The following is a 12,599-nucleotide window of genomic DNA, read 5'->3' as shown; positions in this document are numbered from 1 at the left end:
GAATTTAAAGCTTATATGTTGCTACAGATCACAGTGCCACCCACTGGTCTGCACATCATACATTACCTACTCCATCACTCATTTTAGTCTTAATATACAGCAGAGCTAACCATCATCCACCATTTAAAACAGAAAAGGACATTGGAATTGAGTTACTCAAGCTAATTTTCACCAAAACCACCAGATATAATCAAAATTTCTAAATCCTAGTTAGGAATTTTTTTCTCCATTTCAAGATTTTAGTTTTTTAAAAAAATCCTGTACATCTTCAACCAACATTAAGTGGGTGTTTCAAGTTTACTCCTGTCATCTTTAATTCATCGCTTGCATAATCTCGTAAGCATTTTGCAAACAAAAGACTCACCATGTGCAGGAGAAACCCCAAGCCTACGTTAATTTTCTTAAAAATCAAGAGCACTGATTAACCTGGTTAGAGGCAACCTTTTGTAGTATTTAATTTTACAAGAACCAGAATAAAAATTGATTTTGGTCATCAAATCTCCTCTCTTGCTGATAAGCTCAACAGAAAGGTATTCATCTGCAAAGTGCAGCTAATCGGCTTCAAAATCCCTGCATTAGCAGTTGCAACCAACTCCTTAAGGCATATATGAAGCAGTCCTTAGTGACTTATCCCCTCTTTGTTTCTACACACAGGAACCAAACCTCAAGGCACACACAAGATACTGAACAGAAATAACAATGGCAGGAACGTGGCTTTATCACTTCATTCAGCACCAATGTGCAGTTGAACTGGATTAAATTTCTATTCTCAATAGCAAATCACAAAAAGAAAATTACCAAACAAAACACTTCAGCAACAAAATCTGGAGTGCTACAAAAATTCATCATTAGTGTCTTTTTACATATAAGGCAGCCAGTTAAAAGATCAACATATGACATTAACACATTAATCAAAGGGATTTTTTGAAGCAGCTCAGCTTTGGCACCTGAAACAGCTCATTTTTTAATAATACTTTTTCACTTCTCCTTACCTCTGAGCCAGGGGGCCCAGATGCAAGTCCCATCTGGTTCAGAGTGTGCAATAACATCTTCGACTGGGCTGATTAGTAAATGTTCCCATTTGACACTGTGTAACATTCACTATGAGGAAGCTAAAGATCGCATCAGAATAATACATTTGTATTAACCTTAGAATTCTTATATATTCAAAGTTTCAAGAAGCAAAATTAAAAATAATTGCAAAGTAGAGTTGAAATGAACTGAAATGAAAATGGCCTTTCAAAAACCAGAAAATGCCCCTCTACCATGCATCTTACAGAAGTGTAGATTGCACAAACTGACCAGATTTCAAACCTGTAGGATGTTAATATTTTTAGGCACCTTTACACAATTCATTTGTTCAATCTCATCAAAGCTTATGTCTTGTAGGATGAGAATCAGAGTACATAATCAGATTACTCAACAGTTCTTCCTTAGAATTGACTAATCGCAAATTTCTTGGTGTTTTTTCCCTTTCACAGAAAGATATCTCCCCAGTGTACAGGATCCAACAGATTAAGAGGTAATTAATTTTACCTTGTAAACCAGATTAATGAAACTAGAATGAACATACACCGTGCTCAACTTCAGCCTAATCTCAACTTCAGCCTATATGGAGTCAACAACCTTAACATGTTTTTGTTAGGTTATATCACATCCCAGTGTGCAGGTTTATTGCAAGTAACAATCTCAAAGAAAACTTGTTCACTGGCAAACAACAGCATGAAAAAACCAGATGAGATCTTACCAGTCACAAGAAATCCACCAATAACATGGTCACCTGGTATTCCACAACAAAAAAGGTAAACAGAATATTTTGACTTGTCCTGACAAGAGCATGGGCAAACTCATTAAAATATTAATTCTCTCTCCAAATGAATAATTAAGAAAACGAATCTTCAATAAGTATATGCAATGATACAAAGCCTCCAAACGTGTGTAGGAACTTCTAGTTGCATAGCAGCTTTATTGTGATAAATCAATCCAAATTTCTTCACAAGACCACTGGAGCAGATTCAATGAGCCAAATGACCTATTTCCACTGCTAAATTTTATTAGAAAGCAAAATTGGACCCTGAGCGACAAAACCTGATATTGGGCAGATGAACTTGATCAAACAGGTGCATCTTAATAATTTTAAGGAAAAGGAGAGGAAAACTGTGTTTAGGGAGGGAATTTTACTGCTTCAGGTCTTAGGCAGCCTATAGCATGGACACCAAAAATGGATGATTAAACAGGGATACCACAAAAATCACAATTGGAGAAGCACAGATATCAAAGAGTTGAGAAGCTGCAGCAGATTACAGTAACAAGTAATGTCCCATAATGATCTTTCTTGGGGCCCCAACAGTGCTTCTAATGATATACGTCTTTGGGATAGAATGCCACATATGCAAAATTGCCATGAACACGAAGATAGACAGCATTGTCAGCAGTATTGATGCAATATGATATTATATAGACAGATTACCTGAATTGCTGTGGCAAACAGATTTCAATATATTCAAACAGGAGGTCATTCACTTCAGACCAAGTACATATGGAATAGGGTATTCCTTTATAACCGGAGAGCTAGAATATAAAGGGAACAAATTTTTGCCAAAGCTGCAGAATGCTTTGGCTGGGCCACACCTAGAGGTCTGGGTGAAATTACAGGCACATCTTTCAATGGAAATACAAGCCATGGAAGAAGCTCCATGTTTGTTTACTAGACTGCTATACCAATTTCAAAGGTTTGATTATGAGGAAATACTGTATACAATTGGAATAAAACCTGAAAATGCTGGAAATCGAAAGAGCAATTGTGGAGAGAGAAACAGTTACCATTTCAAGTCTATGATCTTGCATTAGAACAATACAAATTCAAGCTGTATTTCCAAGACCAAAGAAGACTGAAGGCGGTGATTTGATTAAGGTTTTTAAGATTTTGAAAGAAGTTGAAACATAAACCTTCAAAGCAAAACCATGGCATCCACGAGAGAAGTTGGAAAACAATTCAGGTAAAGTTTAGCAGGAGTATAAATTTCATTTCCACATGAAACAATAAGTGCTATCATAATAATTTTAAAATGGAAATCAACAGATTACTGCCAGCAAGGGTGGAGCCAAGGTGGCTGGCTGGAGTAAAGAAATTGATGAGCCATGAAGCAACTGAATGGCAGAACATGTTTGAAAGGGCTATACTTAACTTTCAGAGTTCCCACATTAACTATATGGACATATGCTAACATAGTGAGGACATTCTGACGCAAAAGAGCTTGTGAAAACACCAACACTCAAAGAGCCTTCAAAAATAACTTCAGAGCCACGTAACTATCCCAAAATGCTAACTGGAGTATTTATGAAGGCCTATGGCAATGTACCATGACCAGTAAACACTCAAAATTGTGTAGGAGTCATTCCTGCCGACAAGATTCCTCTTTGACTAAATGAGGATTAGTTCTTTTAAAAAGCCATCTCATTATGTGTTAAACCAAAAAAAAGACTTTATACATGTACTATGAGGTTATCTTGCTTGAATATTTGTGGTGATCAATGGTAAAAAACAGTTCTGAATGTCCTCTAGTTCTCAATGCAGTTTGAAGGACAGTTGCTAGGTTGAAATGGCACCCTTTAGGCAACAAAGTAAATATAACATACAGACAGATGCTCATTGCATGTTCTAATCAATGTATTCAACACCTCACCAGGTGCCACAATACAGCATTGAACAGAATCCACCTGACTGGCAAATGATTTTGCCTACAAAACATGACCCTCAAAATTAACAATACAACTCTTCCAGCAAATTCCAGAACAGATATTTCAGATTGGACAGTCAATGAGTTCAATCAGTTAATGCCACCCTTCAGACAGAAATCAGCTTTAGCATCAAAGGTTAGAGAACATGAAGAACAGAATGTGATCTTAAACACATATGGAGCAACACTGTCCTGAACGGTGGCCATTATTACTGATATTTCAATAAAATTTTTAAACCTTTCTACATAAAAAATATATAGCAAATGTTGAAACTAGCTATTTGATTAGCTACTGAAAACAAAAAAAATGCTCAGGAGCAGCTCCTGATGAAGAGTCATCTTGACACGAAACATTAGCTTGCTCTCTCTCTACGGACGCTGCCTGACCCGCTATGGTTTCGAGCATTTTTAGTTTTCAGTACAGATTCCAGCCTCTGCACTAATTTGCTCATTTGATTAGCTAACCTGAAAAGCACTAGCAAATGGTCAACCATCACTTTATACTCAATGCACTGACCAATGAAAGCAAGCATGCCAAACAACGTCTTCACCACCTTGTCTGCCTGTGACTCCATATTCAAGGAACTATGCACTTGCACCACTACATCCTTTTGCTCAGCAACATTCTCCCTCTCGAATTTGCCTTCCTAACTGCCAACTAGAATCCTGAAATATGACTCCTAATTCCCTTTGCGCTTCAGATTTTTGAAGCCTTGCCCTGTTCAGAATTTAGTCTACGCCTTTCTTCTTCCTATAAAAGTGCATAAACTCACACTTTCCCAGTGTATTCCATCTGCCATTTCAGTGTCCACTCGCCTAGCCTGCCCAAGTCCTGCTGCAGCCTGCCCGCTTCCCCAACACTACCTACCCCTCCAACTTTGTGTCAGCAGTAAACTTAGCATCAATGCCCTCAGTTCCTTCATCCAGATCATTAGTGTATAACACGAATAGCTATGGTCCCAGTGTGGAGCCCTGTGAACCTCCACTAGTCACCAGCTGCCATCTTGAAAGGGACTCATTTTATCCTCACTCTCTGCCTTCTGCCAGTCAACCAATCCTCTATCCATGTCAGGATCTTGCCCCTAACACCTTGGGCTCTTATCTTATTTAGCAGGCTCCTGTGCTTAAGAACCTTGTCAAAGGCCTTCTGGAAATCCAACCAGATCACATAGACTGGCTCTCCTTTGTCTGGCTTGCTCGTAACCTCAACTAATTCCAAACAGTTTGTCAGGCATGACTTCCTCTCGATGATGCCATGCTGATTCCACTCTATTTTACCATGCAGTTTCAAGCATGAGATTGTGATACTTATTAATTGACTCTAAAATCGTACCAAATGACTGGGATCAGGAGGCAACAGCCCAGCAGTATTATCATTGGACTGTTAATCCAGAGGCCCAGGCAATATTCTGGAAACATTAATAACCTCTACCGAGCTCCCCTTAACTTTTTCCGTAATTTTCTAACCCCCAACAGGATAATTTTGACACTTCCTTTCATTTACATACAAGGATACACTCATCCACAAAACTACTATGCACATAACTAATATATCCCTATTGTGTTTTACAAAAATTAACTGACAATTTAAATTTTTGTGGCCCTGATTTCCTAACTTGATGGTATCTATGCAGCTTTGTTCAAATTACTGGATGTTCAATTTTAGATAAAATGTTCCTGAATTAGTGGACTACATTACAACAGTCAAAGCAAGGGGTACTAAGTTCATTTCCACAAACAAAAACAATGCCTGGAGTACATAAATCTGATTGGGATCACAAATAATGCTGGTCTCCACAGGCAAAATTCAACACAAAAGCAAAGTGTGACAAAATCGAAATGCCGGAAATAGTCAACAGGTCAAGCAGCAGCTATGAACAGAAAAGCAGGCAGTTTTCAGTTCGATCATCTGATAAAAGCTCATTGATCTGAAGTGTTAATTTTGGTCCTACCCTCACAATTGCCAAGAACAAAATATATCAAGTGGAGGAAGTGAATCATAACATATTGCATTTGGTCAGATTTAATACAATGGTTTGTTTTGGCCACAAATTAGGGTCAGAGGCTTGTTACAGCACGGTCAAAAGCCCTTCAACCCATCTGTCAAAGTTGCCATCTTGAATGAGGAAGGGCCCAGTATTTATTTTCACATACTCGCCATCCTCTTTTAACTCATTAAGCATGCATACCTTTCCTTTCGATAAAAGTATATTCAATATCCGTGCTCAGATCAATCCTTACCTGCCTGTCCACCTCCGGCAGTAGAAATAGCAGCTGTTGCTGAAAATGTAGTGGCAAAGAAGTAAAAGTCCGTGAGTTGATCAAAGCACGTAGATTCGTATTGACAAGAATTGATCCAGGTGTTTCAACATCAATCTCTTCCCCTCTGTTCCGCTTCATCTGTCCTGCTTTCAAAATACAATACCATGAATACAATAACATCACATTGCAGCTGAGGAGACAAAAAAAAAACACACACTAAACTACAAGTTGGCTGTGGGAATTTTAATATTTAGCTCCTGGCAGAATTTGATTTAAACCCTTCATGACATAACCACTGGGCAGTTTCCCAGGAAAAAAAAAGTCTGAAAATTGTGTTTCGGACATCCAATAATTCAGAACCCAACTTCAAGTGCTTCAATGAAAATAAAGACAATTTGTGGAGTCAATTATCCCTTTGTGAATCAATCCTCTGTAAGGTTACAGCACTGTATCAAGATAATTAATTGCAAGTTTTTCTGCTAAGTGCACCATCTCAGTCAGTGTCACCCTCCCCAATTCGTGCCTCTCCCACTCCCTGAATCTCCAGGCTGCTGGCAACTCTGCCTCTTGCTGCCACCCTAGTTTTCACATTATCTCCTACAAGATAAGGGGTACAGACGGTAAATAGCCAAGGTCTTTTCCCTATGGTGGGGGAGTCCAAAACTAGAGGGCATAGGTTTAAGGTGAGAGGGGAAAGATTTAAAAGGGACCGAAGGGGCAACTTTTTCACGCAGAGGGTGGTGTTTGTATGGAATGAGCTGCTAGAGGAACTGGAAGAGACTGGCACAATTACAACATTTAAAAGGCGCCTGGATGGGCATATGAATAGGAAGGGTTTAGAGGGATATGGGCCAAATGTTGGCAAATAGGTCTCGATTTATTTAGGATCAGCATGGACGAGTTGGACCGAAAGGTCTGCTTCTGTGCTGTACATCTCTATGACTCTACTGAAGTTTCTTTTCATGCTTCTCATTGCTCAGCTACAGAGATCTCGGTCATATTCTGGATTCAGGAGGAAAAGAGTCAGTGAGACATGTGGTCAGGGAGCATTACATTTAGCGAGGTAGTGGTTTGGCCAAGCAGCATCAATTGCAGCTGTAGAGGTCAGGGAACAGGACTGGTGACAAGATGCATGGTGAGTCAAAGGGTCAGCAAGCAGGATTGCCAACAGCAGCAAGGGTCACTGAGTGAGAAAGGCAGTGAAACAAAGTTGATGAGCAGATGTGAAGTAGGATGGCGGAAGTAAAATACTTCTTCCACATATTTGAATTATTTTATTTTAACTCTTATTTCAGTTATGAATATGAACCAATATTTATTTCTTTAACTGCACGTAGGTTGTAGTGGTGAGATGGCTTTTTAAAATCGCTGCAGGTAATGTCGTGTAGGTACACCCGGAGCAATGAATGGAAGGGATTTCCTGGATTGTGACACAGCGAAGTGAAGGAATGATACCATCGATCCAAGTCAGGACTTGGAGGAATACTTGCAAGCGATAGCACTCGTAGGAGTCTGTTGTCGTTACCCACCTAAGTTGTACAGAATGCGGATTAGGAAGGTGCTGTTGAAGGAGCCTTGGTGAGTTCAAGAAGTGTATATTTTGGTAGCAGAGGCAGTGACTGTTTAAAGGTGGTGGATGGGGTGGAATAAAGTACTTGCAATCATGACAGCATTGAGAATCTCCATCACACGCTGCCTTGTAGATGAAGAGTAGGCTTTGCAGAGTCAGGAAACAGGTTACTCACCTCAGAATTCCCAGCCTCTGACTTCCCCTTGCAGCCATAACATTTGTATGGCTAGTCCAGTTTAACTTCAGGTTCATGGTAACTACAGAAGGTTGGAGTTCGTGTTTCAAGTTCAACTAATTCATATATTTTAGAACATAAAACATTAATTCTTCAAAGTTAACTGTAGATAAATGTGGACATCTGCTGGAGAAACTGATAAGCTAGCTTGTCATACAATCCAAAATCAATTGTTGAATTAATTGTAGTTAAAAGTTAACTTATACTTTATCTTAGAAAGGTTATTGGGAGAGTTGTGAAAGCTGCGGCATAGTGATAATGCCACTGGACTAGCAATAGAAGAAAGGCACACGCTAAATCCTTGGGGACATGTGTTTGAATGAAATTGAATTCAGTTAATAAATCCGGCATTAAAAGCTAGCCATGAAGCCATTGTTGATGGTTGCAAAAACAAAAATCTAGTTCATTACTGTCCTTTAGGGAATACAATTTGGCAACTTTACCTGGTCTCTCCTACTGGCGACTCCAGATCCAGTCTCTGCCTTATAGGGACCTAATGATCATTCTTGCTAATCTCTTCTTTTCTAACCAACACATATAGAAGAGTTACAACTTTTCTGCAAGTCTCTTAATGGTTTACTCTTGTATCCTACTTAGTTTTCATCAAATTCCTATTGATCTTTACTTTCCAGGCTTGTTACTCTTTTCAGCAAAATTATATGCATTTTCCTTTGATCTAACATTACGAGCAAGCCACTTGTTAACTATGTCTGGACCAGTCCAAGGTGTCCTGTTCACCTTAAGTCAATGTCCAACCAAGTGGAACAAAGAAGCATACAACATGTTATCAAAATTTTTGGAACCCCAAACATCTTCATGAAAGGAAAAACACAAAATTAAGCTATTCTGTTACTAACACATGCTTGCAATATACTATTACACATTGGACACTAAGCATCTTAATGATTTTATCTTCATTTTTTTCAAAGGATTGTTCTGCATTCGGTACAATTCTCAAATTACCCAAAAATCATACTGAACCAATTGGGGATGCTCTTACACCCTCTGGTTCTAAGGAATCCTGGCTGAAAAAGAGATGGTCCAACTGTTGTGAACTAAATCCCCGTCATTGCCTCGTCCTTTTTGTAGTTGCCCAATTCACCTTTCTTATCTTTACTGGTTTTGTTCAGATTTAGGTTCCTAGTTTCCTAAACTTCTGAACTAAACTGTTCTCAAATTCGTTATAAAATTTTGTCACATTATGATCACTTTTCACCAAAGTTTCCTTTACGATGTTATTAATTAAACGTGCTTCCCTACACAGAATTGGATCTCAAATAACCCATTCCCCAGTCGATTATATCATGAACTAGAAAAGAAATGAGTATTTCTTTGCCTTTTGCCTTCCATGTAATATCAATTCTCCAAACTTAATTTTGTGTTCTTTCATGGGATATTTGCATTACTGATGAAAAAGCATTTATTGCCTGTGTTAGCTGACTTTGAACTGAGGTAGTAGGCAGACTATTTCAAAAGATTGTTGAAGAGTCAAATGTTAAACTCCTGTTACGAAGCCAGTAAACTACTTCCAGCATCGAGTAGGAATCAAGGGGCAGAAAACAAACACAAACTAATTCTATATATTAATTTTTCAAACTAAAATCCTTTTTCTATTCTTGTTATTGTATCTTTTGTTCAAGGAAACCATCCTCCATTTTGCCCATATCCTCCAGAAGTCAAATATCTTAGATTATTTAATTCCTAATCATGGTCACTGTGCAACCATGTCTCTGTAATAGCTATTAAAAGAAATCTATTAAATATCAGACATGAAAACAAAACACTGCATATGCGAACCTGATATGTATGAACAGAAATGCTATATAAAACATACCGTGGCCTTCCATGGGCTATAACCTTTTGACATTGCTGTGAAAAATCAACACTGTCTCAAATCACAGATGACATCTCCAGATTGCCAGGTGCTTCCAGCAATTTTTTTTAACATTCATTTTCCAGCATCTGTAATATTTACCATTTGTGTTGACCTATGATGTACATTGTAGAGACTCCTTTTCGAGCACTATACCAATCTAAGTTGTTGAACTACATCACAAAAGTTGCACGTCACCTGACATTAACATGTATGGTTCCACTGCAAGGGATCAACAACTAAATAAACAAAATATTTTTAAAAGATACTGTAGACATAAATCTACGGACGCATAATAAACAGTCCTGATGTTTGCTTATAACTTGTCCTATACATTGCTAGACACTCTCAAAGTACAATATCCTATTGATCTGATGAATAGTTATGGCACTTTGTGGAACATAGAATTTTGAAACAATACATTTACCTGTCAACCATCAGAACAAGTACATTATTCCAAAAAAAGTAATAATAAAATCATTTCTTACCCGTGTTTGGCCTTCTCAGGGCTCTAAAATGCTGTCCAGGTTTCCGGTTCAGGCTAGACCTGCACTGAAGTTTATTCATTTCTGTTCTGTTGTATTGTGTGCTCCCTGAAGTCACTGTGCAGGAACTACCACTAGATGCACTGCTTGACTCACCATCTGTGTGCTTTGCTGCAAATGCTGAAAAATAAATACTTCTTTATTCAATTGTGTACACTTGAAAAAGTGGTATGAAGATGACATAAAAGGAAACTACGGTCTTGATCCAATGCAGTTAGTTAGTTTCTTGATTTCAGATCTTAACAAGATTGAAGAAAATTAAACATCAGCAAACACAGCAACCTGGCTATTAATATGCTAAACATTTTCTGATAAACATTTCACCACTCAATAGAAATTCCACATCTTTGATTTAAATAGATCACCAGAGGAAAAAGAAAACTGCAGATTAAGTCCTTAAAGTTTAAAAGATAGACATCCAAATTTGAATGTATGTACGCAAAATCTAACAGCTCAACGAAACAGGTGTTACTTAGACCAATTCACTATAGGACTTTATTTATTTACTATAAATAATGTTAACTTCTCAAAAGTAAATCTCTTGAACAAAGAAATAATATGCTTACAGAGCACAGCTTATCAATATTTTGTGAGAAGGTACTTAGTGTAGTTTATCCAAAAGAGTGAATCTGGAATATCATATTTTTTTACATTTGTAAGACATGGGCATTGCTGGGTGGCCAGCATTTGTTACCTGGCCCTAGCTAGCCTTGAACTGAGTGGCATGCTAGGCCATTTCAGAGAAAAGGTGAGAGTCAACCACATTGCTTTGGAACTGTAGTCAGATGTAGGCCAGACCAGGTGAGGATGGCAGATTTCCTTCCCTGGAGGACAGCAGTGAGCCAGATGAGTTTTTCCATCATTCAGCAATCATGTCACAGTAGATTCTGATTGACTTTTTTTTCATATATTGAATTCAAATTCTACCATGGCAGTTTCTGGATTAATAGTCCAACGATAATATCATGAGGCTATAGTCTCCCGTGCTACACTCATGTAAACTGGCATAACGCAAGGAATGCAAGAAATGTACTACAGCAAAACAGCAGCCGTGCTTCTTCACAGTCTAAAAACATTTCCTCTATTATATTAAAACAATACTACAATAGTAAATCATAGTAAAGTAATGAACTGCCCAAAAGCCATGGAAAAATAACTAAATAGTTGAGCAAGATGACAGTATTACAATTTTAACTCATCAGCTCCTCCATTCATTACACTTTATCTCTAAAACACAGATCACACTATTACAGACAACAAGGTGCAGGGCTGGATGAACACAGCAGGCCAAGCAGCATCATAGGAGCAGAGAGGCTGACGTTTCGGGCCTAGACCCTTCATCAGAAAAGGGGGAGGGGAAGGGGGTTGTGAAATAAATAGGGAGAGAGTGGGAGGCGGATAGAAGAGGGATAGAGGAGAGGATAGGTGGAGAGGAAACAAACAGGTCGAAGAGGCGGGGATGGAGCCAGTAAAGGTGAGTGTAGGTAGGGAGTTAGGAAGGGGATAGGTCAGTCCAGGGAGGACGGACAGGTCAAGGGGGCGGGATGAGGTTGGTCGGTAGGAGATGGAGGTGCGGCTTGAGGTGGGAGGAGGGGATAGGTGGGAGGAAGAACAGGTTAGGGAGGCAGGGACGAGCTGGACTGGTTTTGGGATGCGGTAGGGGGAGGGGAGATTTTGAAACTTGTGAAATCCACATTGATACCATTGGGCTGCAGGGTTCCCAAGCGGAATATGAGTTGCTGTTCCTGCAACCTTCGGGTGGCATCGTTGTGGCACTGCAGGAGGCCCAGGATGGACATGTCGTCTGAGGAATGGGAGGGGGAGTTGAAATGGTTCACGACTGGGAGGTGCAGTTGTTTATTGCGAACCGAGCGTAGGTGTTCTGCAAAGCGGTCCCCGAGTCTCCGCTTGCTTTCCCCGATGTAGAGGAAGCCACACCGGGTACAGCGGATGCAGTATACCACATTGGCAGATGTGCAGGTGAACATCTGCTTAATGTGGAAAGTCTTCTTGGGGCCTGGGATGGGGGTGAGGGAGGAGGTATGGGGGCAGGTGTAGCACTTCCTGCGGTTGCAGGGAAAAGTGCCGGGTGTGGTGGAGCTGGAGGGGAGTGTGGAGCGGACAAGGGAGTCACGGAGAGAGTTGTCCCTCCGGAAAGCAGATAAGGGTGGGGAGGGAAAGATGTCTTTGGTGGTGGGGTCGGATTGCAGATGGCGGAAGTGTCGGAGGATGATGCGTTGGATCCGGAGGTTGGTGGGATGGTACGTGAGGACGAGGGGGAGTCTTTTTTGGTTCTGAGTGCGTGGACGGGGTGTGAGGGAGGAGGTGCGGGAGATGTGGGAGGCACGGTTGAGGGCGTTCTCGGCCACCGAGG

General features: G+C 39.8%; 1 protein-coding gene across 3 annotated transcripts in view; it reads right to left on the bottom strand.

Annotated features, from left to right (window-relative positions):
* Window positions 1-12,599, bottom strand: part of LOC109935870 (polycomb group protein ASXL1-like) — a 90,628-nt gene that overhangs the window by 23,215 nt on the left and 54,814 nt on the right. For 2 of the 3 annotated variants that reach the window (XM_048608132.1, XM_048608134.1), the window contains exons 7-8: window positions 10,169-10,345; window positions 5,982-6,148 (exon numbers count right to left, since the gene is read on the bottom strand). In XM_048608132.1, the coding sequence (XP_048464089.1) occupies window positions 5,982-6,148; window positions 10,169-10,345 (344 nt within the window). The remainder of the gene's footprint in view (window positions 1-5,981; window positions 6,149-10,168; window positions 10,346-12,599) is intronic. The other variant, XM_048608133.1, reaches the window with a different exon arrangement.

The sequence above is a fragment of the Rhincodon typus genome, chromosome 19, assembly GCF_021869965.1.
Source record: "Rhincodon typus isolate 14 chromosome 19, sRhiTyp1.1, whole genome shotgun sequence".
In the NCBI taxonomy this organism is placed as follows: domain Eukaryota; kingdom Metazoa; phylum Chordata; class Chondrichthyes; order Orectolobiformes; family Rhincodontidae; genus Rhincodon; species Rhincodon typus.
Note: the sequence above shows the minus strand (reverse complement) of the source record. Positions and strands in the feature narration are given on the sequence as shown.